Below are 17,043 nucleotides of genomic sequence, written 5' to 3'. Positions count from 1 at the left end.
TTTCAAGCCGCTCTTCCTGGCTCCCGGCCCGTCGGTCGGCTTCTGGTCGCGTGGATGGCTCTGGGCCCGGTTTTGACGGCAAAGGCTCCAGAGCCCCGGCTCCTGCTCCTTCCAGCTCCCAGGAGCGTCGAGGGCCTGTCTCTGAGAGGCGGCCGTGGGGACAGAGCCGGGCCCCAGGCCCCGAGGGGACTGCTGCTCCGCATCCGGGGACCCCTCGTACAGGGCGCCCCTCCGTGCTGGCGGTGTTTTCCTCAAGTCCATCCCTGGTGTCCGCTGACTTCACTGCTGGACGTCCAGGCCGTGCGGGGGCCTGACTTAGCGCCCGTGGCTCTTTGCCAGCAGGGGTTGGGGGCCCGAAAGCCCCCACAAGACCCTCCCGAGGGAGAGAGCTTCCGAAGGCACAATGACACGTGGTCTCAGCCACTCCCACGCACAGTGACCCGTTGCAGCAGGATTTCGGCAGGGACGCGCCAGCTTGGACAGACAGGAAGAGGGACGGTTCCCAGCCCCTGAAACCTCAGACCCCTGTGGGAGGTCTGCAGAGGCTCCGGGGGGTCAGCGGGTCCTGAGATGGACATTCGTCCCAGGAAACAGGCCCCACGGCTGCGTCCCCAGGACCTGGTCACGGAGCGCGGATTCAAGGGGCTCAGCACCCCGCGGTCGATGCTGCAAACATGAGCCAGCGCGAGCAGGTGGCGGAGGGCCTGGGGGTGATGGGGAGCGAGGGACTGGGGCCTCTGGAGGCCCACGCCTGTCTACACGGGGCCCCATCCCGGCCGCGGCCAATGGTCGCCTCGCGAGAGTGTGAGCCTTCCCCCTGCCAAAAGGTGCTGGATTTGTGTATCTTGTGCAAAAATCTCTCTGCCTTCACGTCTGGGAGCCGACCTGAATACGTGCACGCATTTGAGGACAACTGTGGGCTCTCCGTCTGAAGCCCTGTCTGCAGAAACCGGTGACTTCTGCGCAGCCACGCTGCCCGGCTCCTCCTGTCTCCCTCCAGGCTTCTCGGTCCCTGGTGCCCCGTCCCCTGTCCGTGACTGCTTTTCCCCCACGGGCTCCTCCTCTCTGCTCGTCTGCTCGGTCTCCTTCCTTCTGTCCCCACCTGACCCGGTCGCCACTCAGGCCACATGCCGGGGGTCAGCCCCCAGGCCCCCGAGTCCCGCCCAGAGCACCTGCCCCCGGCAGCCCCCGCACCCACCGCATCCCGGCCCCGGCTCACCTGATGGGCGCCGCCTCGTCACCGCGGTCCAGCCAGTCCTGGGGGGGGATGATGTACATGCACCAGAGGCCCCAGTTGTAGCCGTGGGCCGCGCTGGCATACTGCTGTACCTCGAACGTGTCGTACTTGATGTTGTCGATGGCGGGCAGGACGATGCGCCGGCGGTCCTCCTGGATCCGCGTGAGTGCGGGCTCGGCCCTGCGGGGGGGAGCCACGCGCCTGTGAGGAGGGGCGTGGGGGCGGGGACCCCCACCCTGTGCCCCAACGAGGGGCCCGGCGCCCACAGGCAGGGTGACATCAGGTGACCGCCGGCCCACAGAGTGCAGGTGCCACAGATTCCCTGCCACAAGTCTGGGGGTGGTGGGGCCGCGGACGTGCCCCGCCTGGGGTCCTGCCCTCCCCTTTCCGGGCTGCCCACAGCCAAGGACTGACACCGAGGACATAAAAACCACTTGGGCCCGGGATGCGACACCCCTGAAGGGCAGGCCTGGCTCCAGAGCCCCTGCAGGTCGGCTGGGCCGGCCACCGGCCAGCCTTGAAGCTCAGCCACTCCCTCCACAGAACCCCACTCCCCGCCCTCCTTCCCTGCTCTTGTGGAAAATACATTCGCTCACAAACATGAACCGGAGGACCGAGTAAGGGCTGTACCCTGTTCTAACAACGGAATACATTCATAGGCTTAAAAATAAATCCACGCCTCAGGGAACTTATGTTGGAGGGGACCAGAGAGGTTACTGGGTGCTTTAATGCAGTGCACAACCTACACAACAGCATGTGGCAGCCCCGACGGGGTCGGGGGCCAAGCATCAACATAGAAGTTACCGTATGTCAGAAGGTGACAAGTATCGCGTGGGAAGGACAGCAAGGCAAAGGTAACTTGGAGTTGCAGTTTTAAATAGGCGTCTGCGTAGGTTGCCCTGGGCAACAACCAGAAGGAGGTGGGCGGCCGGTGGGTGCCAGGGGGATGGGCGAGGGCACAGCCAGCACGGGAGCCCGGGGACGTGCGCCTGGGGAGCAGGCAGGTGGCTGGACTGGAGAAAGTGGGGGCAGCGTATGCGGCGAACCCAGAGAGCGGGGCACCAGGGGCGCTCGGGCGACCTCTCTGGGCAGCAGACTCTGCAGGGATCCCCGCGGAAGCAGGCTTCCCCCTCGGAGGTGGCCCGTCCCTGCGAGGATGAGACGCCACCAGAGCCCAGCCTCTGGGCCGGAGTCCAGCTGTGGTCGTGGGCCGCCTGCTGCTGGGGGGCCGGGGCTGGCGCCGTCGGGAGGGACAGGAGGGCCCGGGGTGAGTCGTCTGGTCCCACCTGGTGACAGGTGCCGTGTGGCCTTCCTCCCACCCTTCTGATCAAGAGCCGGGTATTCATCTGCCTTTCGGCTTTGCGAGGAGGACTAATTAATTAGTGTCAGCAAAGTACCTCAGAGAAGCAAAGCCCTCTGCAAATGTCACGTCTGCTAACAAGGCAGGATCTGTGTGGAGGTGACCGTGGCGGGGAGGGCGGGCGGGGGGAACTATTTGCAGATGGATAGCTGGGTTTTGGGTTGTGGAAATTAAAGTCACACTGGTTTAAAGTTGCGTCTGATGTGACAGCTCCTGGCTCTCCCAAATGGCTCCTTGGGGGAGCCTGCGATGTAGTGGAGGGAGGAATGGCCACCGAGGACGGCTGTGCAGTGCACAACCCACACAGCAGTGGGGAGCGGGCCTGGGCCGGGGGGGAAGACGATAATCCGTAATTAACGGCAGAAAGTGATTACGCGTGGTGGGAGGAGGGCTGTCTCATGAGGGTGGGAGAGCAGAGAGACGCGGGGGCCAGGAGGCTAAGTCCAGCAGAAGAGACTTACGTCTCTGTGAAACACGTGCAGGGTCAGAACCAACCCTTGCCACAAACGCGTGGTCCTGGGGCAGCTGGGATGCTCCTGGAGAGGGGAAGGAAGAAGGTTCCACGGCCCGCGGGACGCCGAGCCCCTGCTGGAGCCAGCTGCTGCTGGCAGGAAAGCACAAGCTCGGAGACCCCGGGGCGCGAGGCCCTCCCAGACAGCTGGGGCCCCGGGGAGCACGCACAGCAGGGCTTGTGCAGCTGAACCGCACAGGCTCAGGACTTCATCCACCCCGCCGTCCTCAGTCGGCACATCCCCCCGTTTCCCTCCTGTGGGATCCCAGCGAATGTCTTACGTTGGCTTCGCGGAGCTTAAAAATATGCATTGGGAGATTTGATATAAAAATCGTGAATTTTACGGGGCGTCTGGGTGGCTCAGTCAGCAAAGCGTCCGACTCTTGATTTTGGCCCAGGTCATGTTCTCACGGCTCACGAGTTTGAGCCCCACGTCGGGCTCTGTGCTGAGAGCTCGGAGCCTTCTTGGGATTCTCTCTCTCCCTCGCTCTCTGCCCCTCGCCTGCTCGCGTGTGCACTCTCTCTGTCTCTCTCTCTCTCTCTCACACACAAAATAAATAAATAAAATAAACTTAAAAAAGAATCCTGAATTTTACTTTTTATTGAAATGGGCACGCTGGCCACTCTGGGCTGACTTTTCCCTGCGGCTCAGCACCCCCCATCCTCCCCCCCTCCCCGATCACTGAAGGACCCACCCGCTACGGTTTAACCTAAGGGTCTTGAGAGCAGAGCATCCTGCATGACAAGGGTGGCCCTAAATCCAATGACAGGGGCCCGCCTGTGAGACAGAATAGAGACACACGCTAGGTGTGAGGACAGAAGAGGCCAGAGGACGAGGCGGGACCCTCCCCGGGTGCCTCCTGGCGGTGAGACACCTTGTGTCCCAGGATTTGGAGTCGTGTCTGCTGTTTGAGCTGCCCGGGGGGTTGCGGTCACTGTTCGGTAGCCCCAGGACACTGACACTTGGGGTCGGCCCTCCCTCTGCCCGTGGGCCACTTCCGACACACACGCTCCGTTGTCTAGAGCGTCCCCTCGCCTCCCAGGCAAGCACCCATCTGATCCGGAGGGTCTGGAGTCCGTTGCCGGCAGCGGCTTCCGCAGCCCGGACAGCAATCCCCGCACCCCGGCCGCGCTCCCGGCTCCCGGCTCCCGGCTCGAGGACCAGGAGACAGGCACGCCTCCCCTGCCCCCACCCCGCCCACGCCGTGTTGGCAAGCTGGACTTCTGACCCTGACTCTTGTTCCCTGACCTAGAACATTCCCCCTCTCCCAGCTACCATAAGGTCCTCGCTCATCTGCGCAGAGCCCAGCCGCCAGACGAGAAGTTAACAGCCGGCACTTTCCAGAAAACTCTCAAGCACTTCCCGCTGCTCGGCCAAGACACCCACTGTAAGGACACTGGTGCACCACCTGCCTCGGGTCGGCGAGGTCTGGGCCACCCGCGGGTCCCCCCGGCTGTGGATAATTCGCGGGACAACTGACGCCACTCTTAAGGCATCGCTGGCTGCCTCAGAGATGGAGAAGGTGTCAGGGGGCCCAGGCTCCACGCCCGGCTCGCACAGGGACCCCTGAGTCACACCCGAACACCCTAGGCCACGCAGACCTGCACTTCGTGCAGCTGGCCCGGAGGCCACGCTGAGCATCAGGCCTGCGGGGCAAGCACAGGCCCAGGGCCAGAGCCCGGCCGTCCCGCCGGGGTGCGGGGTGGAGGTCACACGTCTAAGTCCCTCCCTGGCCGAGTCCCCTGCAGGTGTCTGGGCTAGAGGCCCATTTCACCCCCTGCATGGTGACGAGAGGGTCCCACGGGGGATGAGAAACTGCTCCCAACTCGCGCCCGGTGCCTTGGGCAGCTAGCCTTGGACAGCACGTGCCCACAGCAAGTGCCCCAAAGCCGGGTGTGCTCCCGGATCCGAGCCCACACCGGCGTGCTCGTGCTGTGCCACCCTGCCGGCCAGTCCCAGTCCCTTCGGGAGCGAGGTGAGGGCACGCGACAGTCCTCACGTGCCAGCGTCCCGAGCCGTGCGCCCCACAGATCCCCTGGGCCGCATCCGGATGCCGGGGGCCCCCAGGCTCATCCTCCCGGGCCCCTGAAGGGAGTCCCTACAGCCAGCGCCCCGCCCCCCTGCGCCCTGCCCTCACCAGCCCGTGCCGAACTCCACGTGGGCGTCGAAGAAGCCGACCACGGGGGCCGTGGCCGCCTTCCAGCCCTGCAGTCGGGCCCGGATCAAGCCTTCCCGCCGGCTGTTGCGAACGATCTTCACCAGGCCCGGGTATCTCCTGTTGACGTACTGGTCCAGACTGGTCTTGAGCTCCGCTGCAGGGACACAGAGACGCCTCGTCGCACCCACACCTCGGGAGGGCTCTGAGATCGCCCCGGGTCGGCGGGGGCAGGCCGGGCTGCTGCGAGCCCCAGGCCCGTGGTTCGCTGCCGTCGAAGAAGGCCTGCCGTAGCGGGTTGTGACTCAAGGGGCTGGGGAGACCGCAGAGCCGCGAGACCCCAACCCATGTGGCTGGCACTCCAGCAGGGGGACGATAAACAGAAGACGGCCAAACGGGACCGACCGGACAGAGGCGTGTGTCACCGGGACGGGGGGAAACAGGACCGATTCACTCAGCCGTGACAGGGAGGAAGTCCACAGATGGACGGATGGGGGATCGCGGTGTGGTCATCCACACCGTGGAATATTCAGCCGCGGCCAGAGGGAAATCCTGACCCCTGCCACGACACGCATGAACCCCAAGGACATGACACTCAGTGAAGTAAGCCAGGCAGAAAAGGACAAACACCGCGTGACCCCACTTCTCCAAGGCCTCCAGGGTCGCCACATTCATAGAGGCAGAGGGTGGGGTGGGGGTGCCAGGGGTGGGGGGAGTGGAGGGGGTGAGTGTTCGGTGGGGACAGGGCTCCAGGGTGGGAGACGGAACGTTCTGGAGACGGATGGTGGGGAAGGCTGCACAACAGTGTGGGTGTGCTTCCCGCCCCTGAGCTGCACACTTGCTGTTTGGATGGTTAATTTTATGCTATGAGAGATTCAGATCGATAAATTATTAAAAAATTGATGAAGGCACGGACAAAAAACAGGAATCGACTTGAGGAAACTCCCAAAGGTAACAACCTGCCGCAGGTTAGGGCCGCTAGGGGAAGAGAAGGGGGGCTGCTGCTGGCGGCTGGGCAGGGGACACCCCCCACGCCTGGGCCCCGAAGACACCTGTCCCCCGCATCACTGACCCTACGGGACCCCCCAGGGAGGACAGCCGGTCCTTCCCGCCCCATCCTGCCCTTGGCGGGCTCTGGAGGCATCCCCCGAGCGTCCCCTCCGCAGCACAGAGGAGAGGCCACCATGATGCGCCCACGGGGACCTCAGTCTGGGGGCTGCCCGTGGCAGGCTCAGGCTTCTCGCTCTGCTCCCGCCCGGGGACCGGTGCCTGGCAGGTGTGGGAGGCGGATGGGGGCCCCGCCCGTGAGCCCCAGCCCTGCTTCTCCCCACAGACCCTCGCTGGAGCACAGGGCCCTGCACGCACAAGGAGTGACAGGTGAACTCGGCCTGTTGGGCTTTTCTGGACAACGTCTGCGGGGAACGAACAGAGCCCCGAGTTCGAGTCCACCCAGAACCTGGAACGGGACCTTATTTGGAAAGAGGGTCTCTGTGGATCCTGAGATGAAACCCTCCTGGATTTGGGGTGGCCCTAACGCAAGGGCAGGTGTCCTCCGAAGAGGAGAGGCCCCCAGCAGGGAGGCCACGTGAACAACAGGCACAGGTGGGAGGGTCGCGTGAAGGGGCCTGCGGGGGAGAGGGGGCGGTGGGCAGGACGCTGGCCTGGTGCCTCCCGGGAGCGCGGCCCGAGCTCCTGCAGGCCATCAGCGAGCCTCGCAGGCCCCACTCACCGCTGTCACTGTTGTCGTCCACCAGGATGACCTCCTTGAGGAGCCGCGAGGGCGTGCGGTTGACCACGCTGTGCACGGAGCGCAGGATGACGGAGAGGGCCTCGTTGACGAAGATGAAGACCACGGAGATCTGGGGCAGGTCGGCGGTGTGGGTCACCTGTCTGCACCTGCGGGGGACACGGTTCACGGGTACCGGTCAGCGCGGGGCGCGCCCACCTGGCCGGGTCTAAATCTCACACCCAAGGGCAAGGCCGCAAGCGGGGACACCCGGCCTCCGGAAGACGACCGTCAGAAGGCGCACGTGCAGCTCCAAGCCTCAGCCCTGCACCGGGGTGATGCTCTGCAGGGGTGCAAACAGCTGCTGAGTTGCTGCGGACGAGGGGTCTGCAGGGACGGCCTTGTCGGGGCTGAAGGTCACAGCCTCGGCCACACATAAGAACAGAGTAGCACAAGGGGGGGCACGCACGGTTCTCCCCAATGTCTTATCTTGGAGGCTGGGGTGGAGTGGGGTCCCGGAGGTGGGGCGAGGTCCCGGGAGTGGGATGGGGTCCTGGGGTCCCGGGGGTGGGGTGGGGTCCCGGGGATGGGGTGGGGTCCTGGAGGTAGGGCAGGATCCCAGGGGATGGGGCGGGATCCCGGGGGATGGGACAGGATCCCGAGAGATGGGGCGGGGTCCTGGGGTCCCAGAGGTGGGGCGGGGCCCCGGGGATGGGGCGGGGTCCCGGGGGTGGGGCGGGGTCCCGGGGAGGGCGAGCAACATCTCCCTCTTCCGTGTAACTGGATGACGCCCGTTTATGGAGAGCCTGAGAAGGCGAGGGGCTGTGATGTCATGAGCGTCGTGGAATAAAGTCACAAGGGGACAGAGGAAGACGAGTGGGAGCACAGTGGAACCGTCAGAAACACGCTGACGGGAGGAAAGAGACAACAAAGTAAATACGAAATAAACACGGGAAGAAGCCAGCCAAGTGCGTGTGCCTCCAAGCTTCGTGTAAATACACCCGGTCCCTCCTGATGGCAGAGGCCACTCGATTAAGGTGGACACACCCATGCTCCCACGCCCACACTCCACAGCCGCGCGCGCACACACACACCCCTGCTCCAAAGGGCCGACTTCCCTCCTGCACAGTAAGTGCAGCCGGGGCTCAGGCTGGAGCCACCAGCCTCTCCCGGGCCGGTGCAGGCCCAGCACACGGCTGGAGGGACCGAGCTGTCTGTCGACGCCACGTGGACGCACCACAGGTGCACAGCCATGAGGATCCGTCACTCAGAAAAACACCATCTGACGAGAAGCCTTCACCCCACTTCTCCTTGGAGGAGTGAGGTCGGAACGCACAACTTTCATGAACTCGCACGACGGGTCCAGCACAAAAGACAGTTGAGGACGGAAATTCGTCTCGAGGGTGGCAGCTGGTGGCAGGAGGCATGGGGAATGGTGGCGTGCCGTGGGCCGAGAGGCCGGCCTCCCCGCACCTGCTCCCTGCCATTCACCGTCCTCCCGCGTGGTCTCCCTCACCTGTCTGCAGTTCGGGGTCCCCCCACCGAGAGCAGGCTCCTTCTCTGCCCACAGCCCAAGAGCATGGAGCTGGGCCCGCACGCACGAGTCCCTCGGCCCAAGTCTGTGAACAAGTGGACGCCCTGCTCACGGGCCCTGACGTGTGAACGTCCCCTCCGTCCCAATTGAGTTCGTCCCGGCTGCTCCTAGGTGTGGGGGAAGCCAGGCCTGCTTTCTCTGCCTGTGCAGGGGATCTCTCAGGTGGCCACTGGGCCACGTGTGGCTGTCCCAAAGCAGTGTGCTTTCACAGAGAAAGGGGCAGAGGTGGGGCCACTGGTGGGGACCCTGGGGGGTCTGAAGACTAGGCGGCCAGGGAGGAGCTGTGACCGACCCCGTGGTAAGTTCAGTTCTGCCTTGTCAACTTGGCCGTGTAACAAACACCACCGACTGAGGGACCAAAACCACAGGTATGTGCTCCTAACCATTTGAAGGTGGGAGCCCAGGTCCGGGGATGGGGGGGGTCCAGGTGCAGGTGTGGTGGGGGGTCTGGGCGCAGGGGTGGTGTGGGGTCCGGGCACAGGTGTGGAGGGGGATCTGGGCGCCAGGGTGGTGGGGGGTCCGGGCGCCGGGACGGAGGGGGGTCCGGGTGCAGGGGTGGAGGGGGGTCCGGGCGCCGGGGTGGTGGGGGGTCCGGGCGCAGGGGTGGAGGGGGGTCCGGGCGCCGGGGTGGTGGGGGGGTCCGGGTGCAGGGGTGTTGTGGGGTCCGGGCGCAGGTATGGAGGGGGGTCCACGTGCAGGTGTGGTAGGGGGTCCGGGCGCAGGGGTGGAGGGGGTTCCGGCCGCAGGGGTGGAGGGGGGTCCAGGCGCAGGGGTGGTGGGGGTCCGTGTGCAGGGGTGGTGGGGGTCCGGGTGCAGGTGTGGAGGGGGGTCGGGGTGCAGGTGTGGAGGGGGGTTCCGAGTGCAGGTGTGGAGGGGGTTCTGGGTGCCGGGGTGGAGGGGGGTCCGGGAGCCGGGGTGGTGGGGGGTCCGGGTGTGGCAGGGCTGGCTCCTCCCAGGCCTGCCCTGGGCCTACAGACGCCATCTTCCTGCCTTGTCCTCAGTGGTCCAGCCCCGGGTGTCTGTGTCCTGCTTTGCTCTCCCTGGGGACTCAGTCGGACGGGGCAGGCCCACTGGGGACCCCATCACCTCATCACCTCTGTAGGGTGCTGCCTCCACACACGGTCGCATCCTGCATTGCTGCGGGTCAGGGCTCCCCCGTGTGGGTTTTGGGGGACACAGCTCAGCCCACGAAAGACCTGATGGGGAGGAACCAGCCACTCGAGGACTGGGAGACACGGGGCCCCTTTCCATCCTCCACGACGCTGACGCGGCTGCGAGTCGGGGGTTTATTATGGTGTGGTGGTGCAGGGGCGCTGGCTCTCAGCCCCTCAGCCGGTGGGGTTCCTGCGAGGTGCCTTCCACATGCCGTGGACGTCCCTGACAGGCAGCCCGCTCTTCATCGTGCGTGTGGATGGCGGCCACTCACCTCAGAGCCACGCCGCCTTCACGGGACGGAAACCGTCCCACCGCAGGCTCGTGCCCCTGCTGGTTTCTGAAACACACACGGGGCCTAAAGGCTGCAGCCACTCTGGGGACAGCACAAGCCTTCCAGGAGAGCGGGCGACAGAACCTTCCGGATACACCCTCCATTCTCCGCCGGGCAGGTACATCCGGCAGGAACAACCCGCGGGGCAGAAAATCAACCAAACTGGCCCGAGGGGGTTCGCCAGGGTGCCGTGGTTTTGGGCGCGCTCGGCAAGGGGCTCAGAGGACGTGGCAGGACCCCGCGGGTGCCCCTTCTCGGCTGCACACCTTCCTCTGTCCTGTCTCCAGCGCTGGGGAGGCGTCTCTTCTCCAGGACCCGCGGGAAAGCCCCCTGGGTCTCCTCGGCTGATTGGGGACGCGCTGCGCTTGGGCCAGTCGCTGTGGCCCAAGGAAACTGCTTGGCTTACGCTCGGTTCACATCTTTTCTGGGGTCCCAGAGTCAGGAAGGCGCCTCGCCAAAACCACCGTCCAGAGCCGGGAGCTGGTCCCACGGAAGACGGAGGAGCCCGCGGCTCTGCTGACTCCCAGGATGCCACGCCGGGGCTCCCTCCCCGGATTTTCCCTCTGCGCTCCTGGCGGGAGGAAGGCGCCCTACTGGGCTAACGGTTCGTCCTGTGGACTTCCACGCTGAAGTCTTCCCAGTGGCTGTGGGTTGAAAGGTGCCAGCCTCCTCCAGAGAAGAGCCCGCGAATGTGATCTTTGGGAATAGGGACTTTGCCGACGCACTGACGTTACGGATCTCGGGGTGAGGGCGTGCTGGGCTTCGGGTGGCTCTGATTCCAGTGACAGGGGCCCACAAAGAGAAAGGCAGCTGGGCCTGCTGCCGCATCTGAGTATGCGCCACCCAGCGGGAGGCCGGCATGCTGTGGTCACAACCCAGGCTCTTCGGGCAGGCGTCCCGTCAGGCAGATAGATGTGAGAACGGGCGGGGGCCAACAAACACAGTCCGCCACCTTCACCTCCGACGGGGCAACCCAGGAACGAGGTGCGCTGGGGCATCGTCGCGAGTGGCACCTGACCGCCGTGAGGAGCAGGGAGGGGCAGGGGCGCACGGCCAGGGTCAGATGCGGTCTCTGCTCAAACACCGGGTGACCAGAGAGAGCAGGCTGCGTGCCCCGGGGGCTGTGAACCGAAATCATCTGCATGGAACACACGGGAAGGGAGGACGCGGTGGGGTGGGGGGCCAAGAGGAGCCTGCGTGGGCGTCGGGACAACGCCCGGGGCCAGGGTAGCGCACCCCCGAGTTTCCGGCTGACGGAGGAAGCTGGTGCTCTCAGCTCGGGGCTGGGCAGCCTGGGGACACACACTGCTGGGCTGCCTCGGTTCTCTGGATAACCTGAGGGCGCTCTGTTTTCTGGACTCCGCTCTGGGGGCCTGAGGTGCACGGGGGACCCGCCGTGTCATGGCATTCACCGGGTAATCTCTCCACCTTTGCCTCTCTGCCTCAGAGACCACGGTCTGGGAGGAATTCTTCCCACGAAGGATGCTGCTTCTTGAGATTCTTTCCACTTCGTTCTTCCAGCAAGAATAAGTCCCATTCGGGGACTAGAAAACCGACAGGTCACATCTGTTACAGGATCTGGTGCATCCAGGTGGCCTTTGTAAAAACGGTCCATTGATCGTGGTCACGACGATTGTAAAACACGGGATAGATTAATACAGAGCTTGGCGAACACGGACACTTCTAACCCTGGGTGTGACAGAAACTAAGCCGGCATCATCTCCTGTGCGTGGGCTGTCCCCTCCCTGAGCCCAGTAACACCCACGTATGTCTGTGAGTGACTGCAGGATAGCCCGGGGAGGGGGCACAGCTGGGGGGACACGACTGGGGGGACAGCCAGGGGGAGACACAGCTGGGGGACAGTCAGGGGGATATGACTCGGGGGGTAGTGGGGGGTGACACGACTGGGGGTACAGCCGGGTGGGCCCCGGCTGGGGGGACAGCCCTGGGGGACACAGCTGGGGGCCAGCCGGGGGGTGCATAGCTGGGGGGAAAGTCGGGGGTGACATGACTGGGGGTACAGCCAGGGGGAGACACAGCTGGGGGACAGCCGGGGGGATGTGATTGGGGGGGTGGTGGGGGATGACATGACTGGGGGGACAGCCCTGGGAGGCACAGTTGGGGGCCGGCTGGGGGGACAGCTGGGGAGGACATGACTGGGGGGACAGGCAGGGGGGGACACAGCTGGGGGACAGCCGGGGGGATGTGACGGGGGGGTAGCGGGGGGTGACATGACTGGGGGTACAGCCAGGGGGGCCCCGGCTGGGGGGACAGCCCTGGGGGGCACAGCTGGGGGCTAGCCGGGGGGGTGCATGGCTAGGGGGACAGCCGGGGGATGTGACGGGGGGGTAGCGGGGGATGACATGACTGGGGGTACAGCCGGGGGGGCCCCAGCTGGGGGGACAGCCCTGGGGGGCACAGCTGGGGGCTAGCCGGGGGGTGCATGGCTAGGGGGACAGCCGGGGGATGTGACGGGGGGGTAGTGGGGGATGACATGACTGGGGGTACAGCCGGGGGGGCCCCAGCTGGGGGGACAGCCCTGGGGGGCACAGCTGGGGGCTAGCCGGGGGGTGCATGGCTAGGGGGACAGCCGGGGGATGTGACGGGGGGGTAGCGGGGGATGACATGACTGGGGGTACAGCCGGGGGGGCCCCAGCTGGGGGGACAGCCCTGGGGGGCACATTGGGGGCCGGCTGGGGGGACAGCTGGGGAGGACATGACTGGGGGGACAGCTGGGAGGGACACAGCTGGGGGACAGCCGGGGGGATGTGACTGGGGGGTAGCAGGGGGTGACATGACTGGGGGTACAGCCGGGGGGGCCCCAGCTGGGGGGACAGCCCCGGCTGGGGGGACAGCCCTATGGGGCACAGTTGGGGGCCAGCCGGGGGGTGCATGGCTGGGGGGCCAGCCGGGGGTACATGACTGGGGGGACAGCCAGGGGGGACACAGCTTGGGGGCTGCTGGGGGGGGCACAACTGGGGGGACAGCCCTGGGGGACACCGCTGGGGGCCAGCCGGGGGGGTGCATGGCTGGGGGGACAGCCAGGGGGGACACAGCTTGGGGGCTGTGGGGGGGGCACAACTGGGGTGACAGCCTGGAGGGGGGCACAGCTGGGGGGACAGCCTTGGGGAGGGGACATGGATGTAAGGACACCCTGAGGGAGGGACAGCCGTGGGGACAGTCCGGAGGGGCACATGGCTGGGGGGACGCCAGCACCCACCCACGAGGCCCGTCCCGCCCCGCCAGGGCTCCAGGGTGGGGTGCAGCCACGCCGGCCTGCCGCGCACCCTCAGGGCAGCCCGGGGCGGGGGCGGGGGGCCTCGAGCGCTGCGTGTACTCAACGCTGGCCCCCGTCATGGGGCAGGGACGCTGGCCCCACAAGGACACAGGCAGGACACCGTGGGCCTGGTCTCCATCCAGGGACTTGAGCGGGCCGTGGTGAGGGGGCCCGCAGACAGTCGCGACCCCCGCAGGCGTCCGCGGGACGGAAGCAGCTAGTGCTCCCAGAGCACGGGGACGCCCCCGGGGCCACCGCTGCCTCCCCACCGCGCTCACCTGCACTTATGCGTCTCGCCCGTCGTGGACATGCACAGCTTGTGAGCTGTTTGAATTAGAAGCGTGCCGTGCATGCCGCTCATGTCGGCCCCGCACAAACCTGCATTAAAATCATCTCCTTTACTCACAGCGCGACCCTCCCCCCCCCCCCCGACACAAAGCCCATGGAAAACACTGAGCACACAGAAGGCACTGTCATCCAGCACAGGCCCGGCGCGACAGCTGGTGGAGAAGTAAAACCCGCGTCTACCGTGTGGGAGCGCGACCACGACCTCTGTCCGGGGGCTGCAGCTCCCGGGGCTGTCGTGCGTCACCCGGCTCTCCCTTCCCCTGGGGACAGGCCACATGTCACCTGAGGCAGGCTGCCCTCACACCCGGCTCCTTCCACCAAGCGGAAGCTTCCGACGCCGCGGACCGCGGCTTTTTTCGGGACTGCGCAGAGGAGCCACGACTCGGGGACCCTGCCGTGTGCTCCTCCACAGGTGGCCCTGGTGACTGTCACGTGCTTCTGCTCTCCACGCCCCCCGCCCTGTCTCTTGTTCTCGCTTAAGCCAGTTTGAGGTGGGTTTTCTGTTTCTGGCGACTGAAGGGGTCCCGACCCGGCGCTGGCCCGAACGCTTGCCGCGTGCACCATGGGGACCTGCTTCCCTAAGGTACGGGGTGCTGGCGGCGGGGGGGGGGGGGGGCGGCGTCTCACTGCCCCCGTTTCAACAAGGCTCCATCCACGGGAGCTGGGCTTTCTTGGCACAGGGCTTCGTCCCCAGCCCGCCCTCAGCCAGCACGCAGACAACCCCCGCTCAGGCCTCCCCTCCGTGGGGGCAGGGAGGGTGCCACCTGCCAGCCCCTCAGCTGAATCCTCGGCCAGCCCCGGGCCCTGAGACCAGGGCGTCCCCACAATCCTGAGCAGCCAGACGCTGGGCAAGCCAAATGACACAGGAGTAGAGAGGAGCAGACGAGCATCCCGCCCTCACGGCTGACAGGGCAGACGGACAGCCGGCCCAGGACACCTGAGGAGGGGTCTGCAGGGACTTCCAGGAAAGTTTTCTCTATTCTTGAACAGAGACAAGACGCAGGAACATGTTTGTTCTAGCCCGTGGGGAAGTGGGCCTGTGATGATATGATACCCGGAGCTGCTGCAGCCACGTTGTGACCATGCGGGGAGAAGCCCGACTTTCTGGATGCGGCAGAACAGAGAACTGGGGAGAGCCTGGGTCCCTGACTCTGTCAGCCGCTGCCAGTCAAACCACTGTGGACCCTGACTGCAGACTTGTCCTGTGAGGTCAGGGATCTCGTCATCATGCAGCCACTTCTGGCTGAGTTGTTGTCTCGTCTGACATTGTTGTCATCGACAGAGAACATCCACTCTCTCTAGGGGGACCCCACTCCCCCCTGGAGTGTCATCCAGCCCGTGTACCCCAAACACTGTCACGCACAGTCAGGCGCCGTGGCCACCCGGCTCACCAGCGTCCCCGAGCACCTCTCTGCACGCAAAGCAACGCCAGGTGCTTCCACGCGGAGTCACCAAGAGCCGGAAGCCTCTTTTTAGAGCCCCGAGCTACCACGGAGGCAATCTGACCGCCACGCGTCGGCACTCTGGGGGCCGCTGGCGGCCGGCCTACAGGCTCGCGACAACCCCCAGGCGGCACCAGCCTCTGCCGGACCCCCCGCAGAGCCCCGAAGGCCCTCAGAGCCCGTCCCCACACGCCCCGTCCAGGTCCGGCCTCTGAGCCCATGAATGGGAATGTAGCTTAAGTGGGGAATCCGCTAAGCACACGGGCGCCCGGCCCACAGGGTGGGGGTTAGCGCGAGTGCCTCAGGTCCCCGCGGCAGAGGGCTGGGCTTCGTGCCGCGGGGGCTGCGGCTGCGACTTCACACCCCCACCTGGAGCTGGAGAGGCAGGAAATCCTTAACCGCAGAGACGTTTCTAGGAGGATTTATGAACCCACAGAGGAGTGGAGGTGGTGCCGAGGCTCTTGAAAGCCTCTTCTGAGGTCTCGGGGAGAACGCGTGGTGGGCACGTCCCCGCTGGCCTCACAGGAAACGGGGCCGCGGCAGCGACACTAATGGAGATTGATGGGGACGCCCTTTGTGCCGCTGGAGGAATAACCGCAGGACGGAGAGGGAATGAAGTGTGGCGTCCCTCCCGGGGGAGCAGCGGGCTTCGCCTCCTGACATCGGGACACGTCCGTCTCCTGCCGGAGGCGCCGCACGCACCGGGAGACTGCACCTTCGGAAGCCGTGACGGATGCTCCTGGGAACAGACGTCCGGAGGCTCTCGGAGGTGGGTTACCCGAGGAGCGTCTTCGCCTCTTGGTGGACACCTTCTTGCTCGCGGCACCGGCCCGCTGAGTGTGACCCGCTCCCACCCCCGTCCCACCCCCCTGGGAACGCCAGCAGGGACACGGAGTCCCGGATGAGCGAGGCCGCACCCCTGCTGAGGGGACACAGAGGCAGAGCGGCCCCCGCGAAAGCAGCACAGGACAGCCTCTTGTCTTGAGGTCCTGTCTTCCCCAGACCGAGTCCATCCATCCGTCCAGGCAGCTGGCCGTGAGACCTTCCAGAAACCTGTATGTGTGTGCCCACACGCGTGCACACATACGTGACACGCACACAAATTCACGTGCGTGCGCGCACACACACACACACACACACACACACACACACCATCTCCCATAGAGACCCAGGTACACACCACGGAGACGGGCGGCCTGGGAAGGACATTAATGGCTCGTATTTATTCGGGGTGCCTGTTGGCGGAGTTGAGCGCACACACAGACCACACTCGCTGCCGCACGCACCCAGACCCGGACGTGCACGGTCAACGCAGCCTCAGGACCTCCGGCCATCCCAGCTGTCTTCACACAGACAAGGTCCCAGAGCCAAGACGCAGCCCGTGTCCCCGGCTGCGGGGCACAGGCTCACCTCGCCGTGTACTCACAGACGGACGGACAGGCACGCCGCCCTCAGACCTCACGGCAAAGGCTTTGGAAGCTACAGACTCGCACGCAAACACCCACGTGTCAGAAACAGGACACGGGACACACAGAGACCCCTCCCACGCCCCTCCTCATACCAGGCAGGGGGGGACGGTCACAGGGCTCGTGGGGTCACCACCCGGTACCCTCATGGGTACCACGTGGCAGCCTGGAGGTCTTCACGCACCCTGCGAGAGAGCCGGCTGCGGGGTCACCGAGGCCTCTGCAAATCACTGGGTCACAGGGAGTGTCACCGAGGTCTCGGTGAGAACACGTGGCGGGCACAACCCGGCCACAGGAAACGGGGCCGCGGCAGCGACACTAACGGAAGTTTTGGAGGACACCCTTCGTGCCGCTGGAGAAACAGCCGCAGGATGGAGAAGAAATGAAGTGTGGCGTCCCTCCCGGCGGAGCAGCGAGCTTCACCTCCTGACACGGGGACA

General features: G+C 65.7%; 1 protein-coding gene across 3 annotated transcripts in view; it reads right to left on the bottom strand.

The window, feature by feature from the left end:
• Positions 1–17,043, bottom strand: part of GALNT9 (polypeptide N-acetylgalactosaminyltransferase 9) — a 102,417-nt gene that overhangs the window by 31,731 nt on the left and 53,643 nt on the right. For all 3 annotated transcript variants that reach the window (XM_023241249.2, XM_045041320.1, XM_023241248.2), the window contains exons 3-5: positions 6,994–7,160; positions 5,247–5,421; positions 1,220–1,417 (exon numbers count right to left, since the gene is read on the bottom strand). In XM_023241249.2, coding sequence (XP_023097017.1) covers positions 1,220–1,417; positions 5,247–5,421; positions 6,994–7,160 — 540 coding nt within the window. The remainder of the gene's footprint in view (positions 1–1,219; positions 1,418–5,246; positions 5,422–6,993; positions 7,161–17,043) is intronic.

The sequence above is a fragment of the Felis catus genome, chromosome D3 (genome assembly GCF_018350175.1).
Source record: "Felis catus isolate Fca126 chromosome D3, F.catus_Fca126_mat1.0, whole genome shotgun sequence".
Taxonomy (NCBI): Eukaryota; Metazoa; Chordata; class Mammalia; order Carnivora; family Felidae; genus Felis; species Felis catus.
The sequence above is the reverse complement of the archived record's forward strand: the minus strand, read 5'-3'. Positions and strand labels throughout refer to the sequence as shown.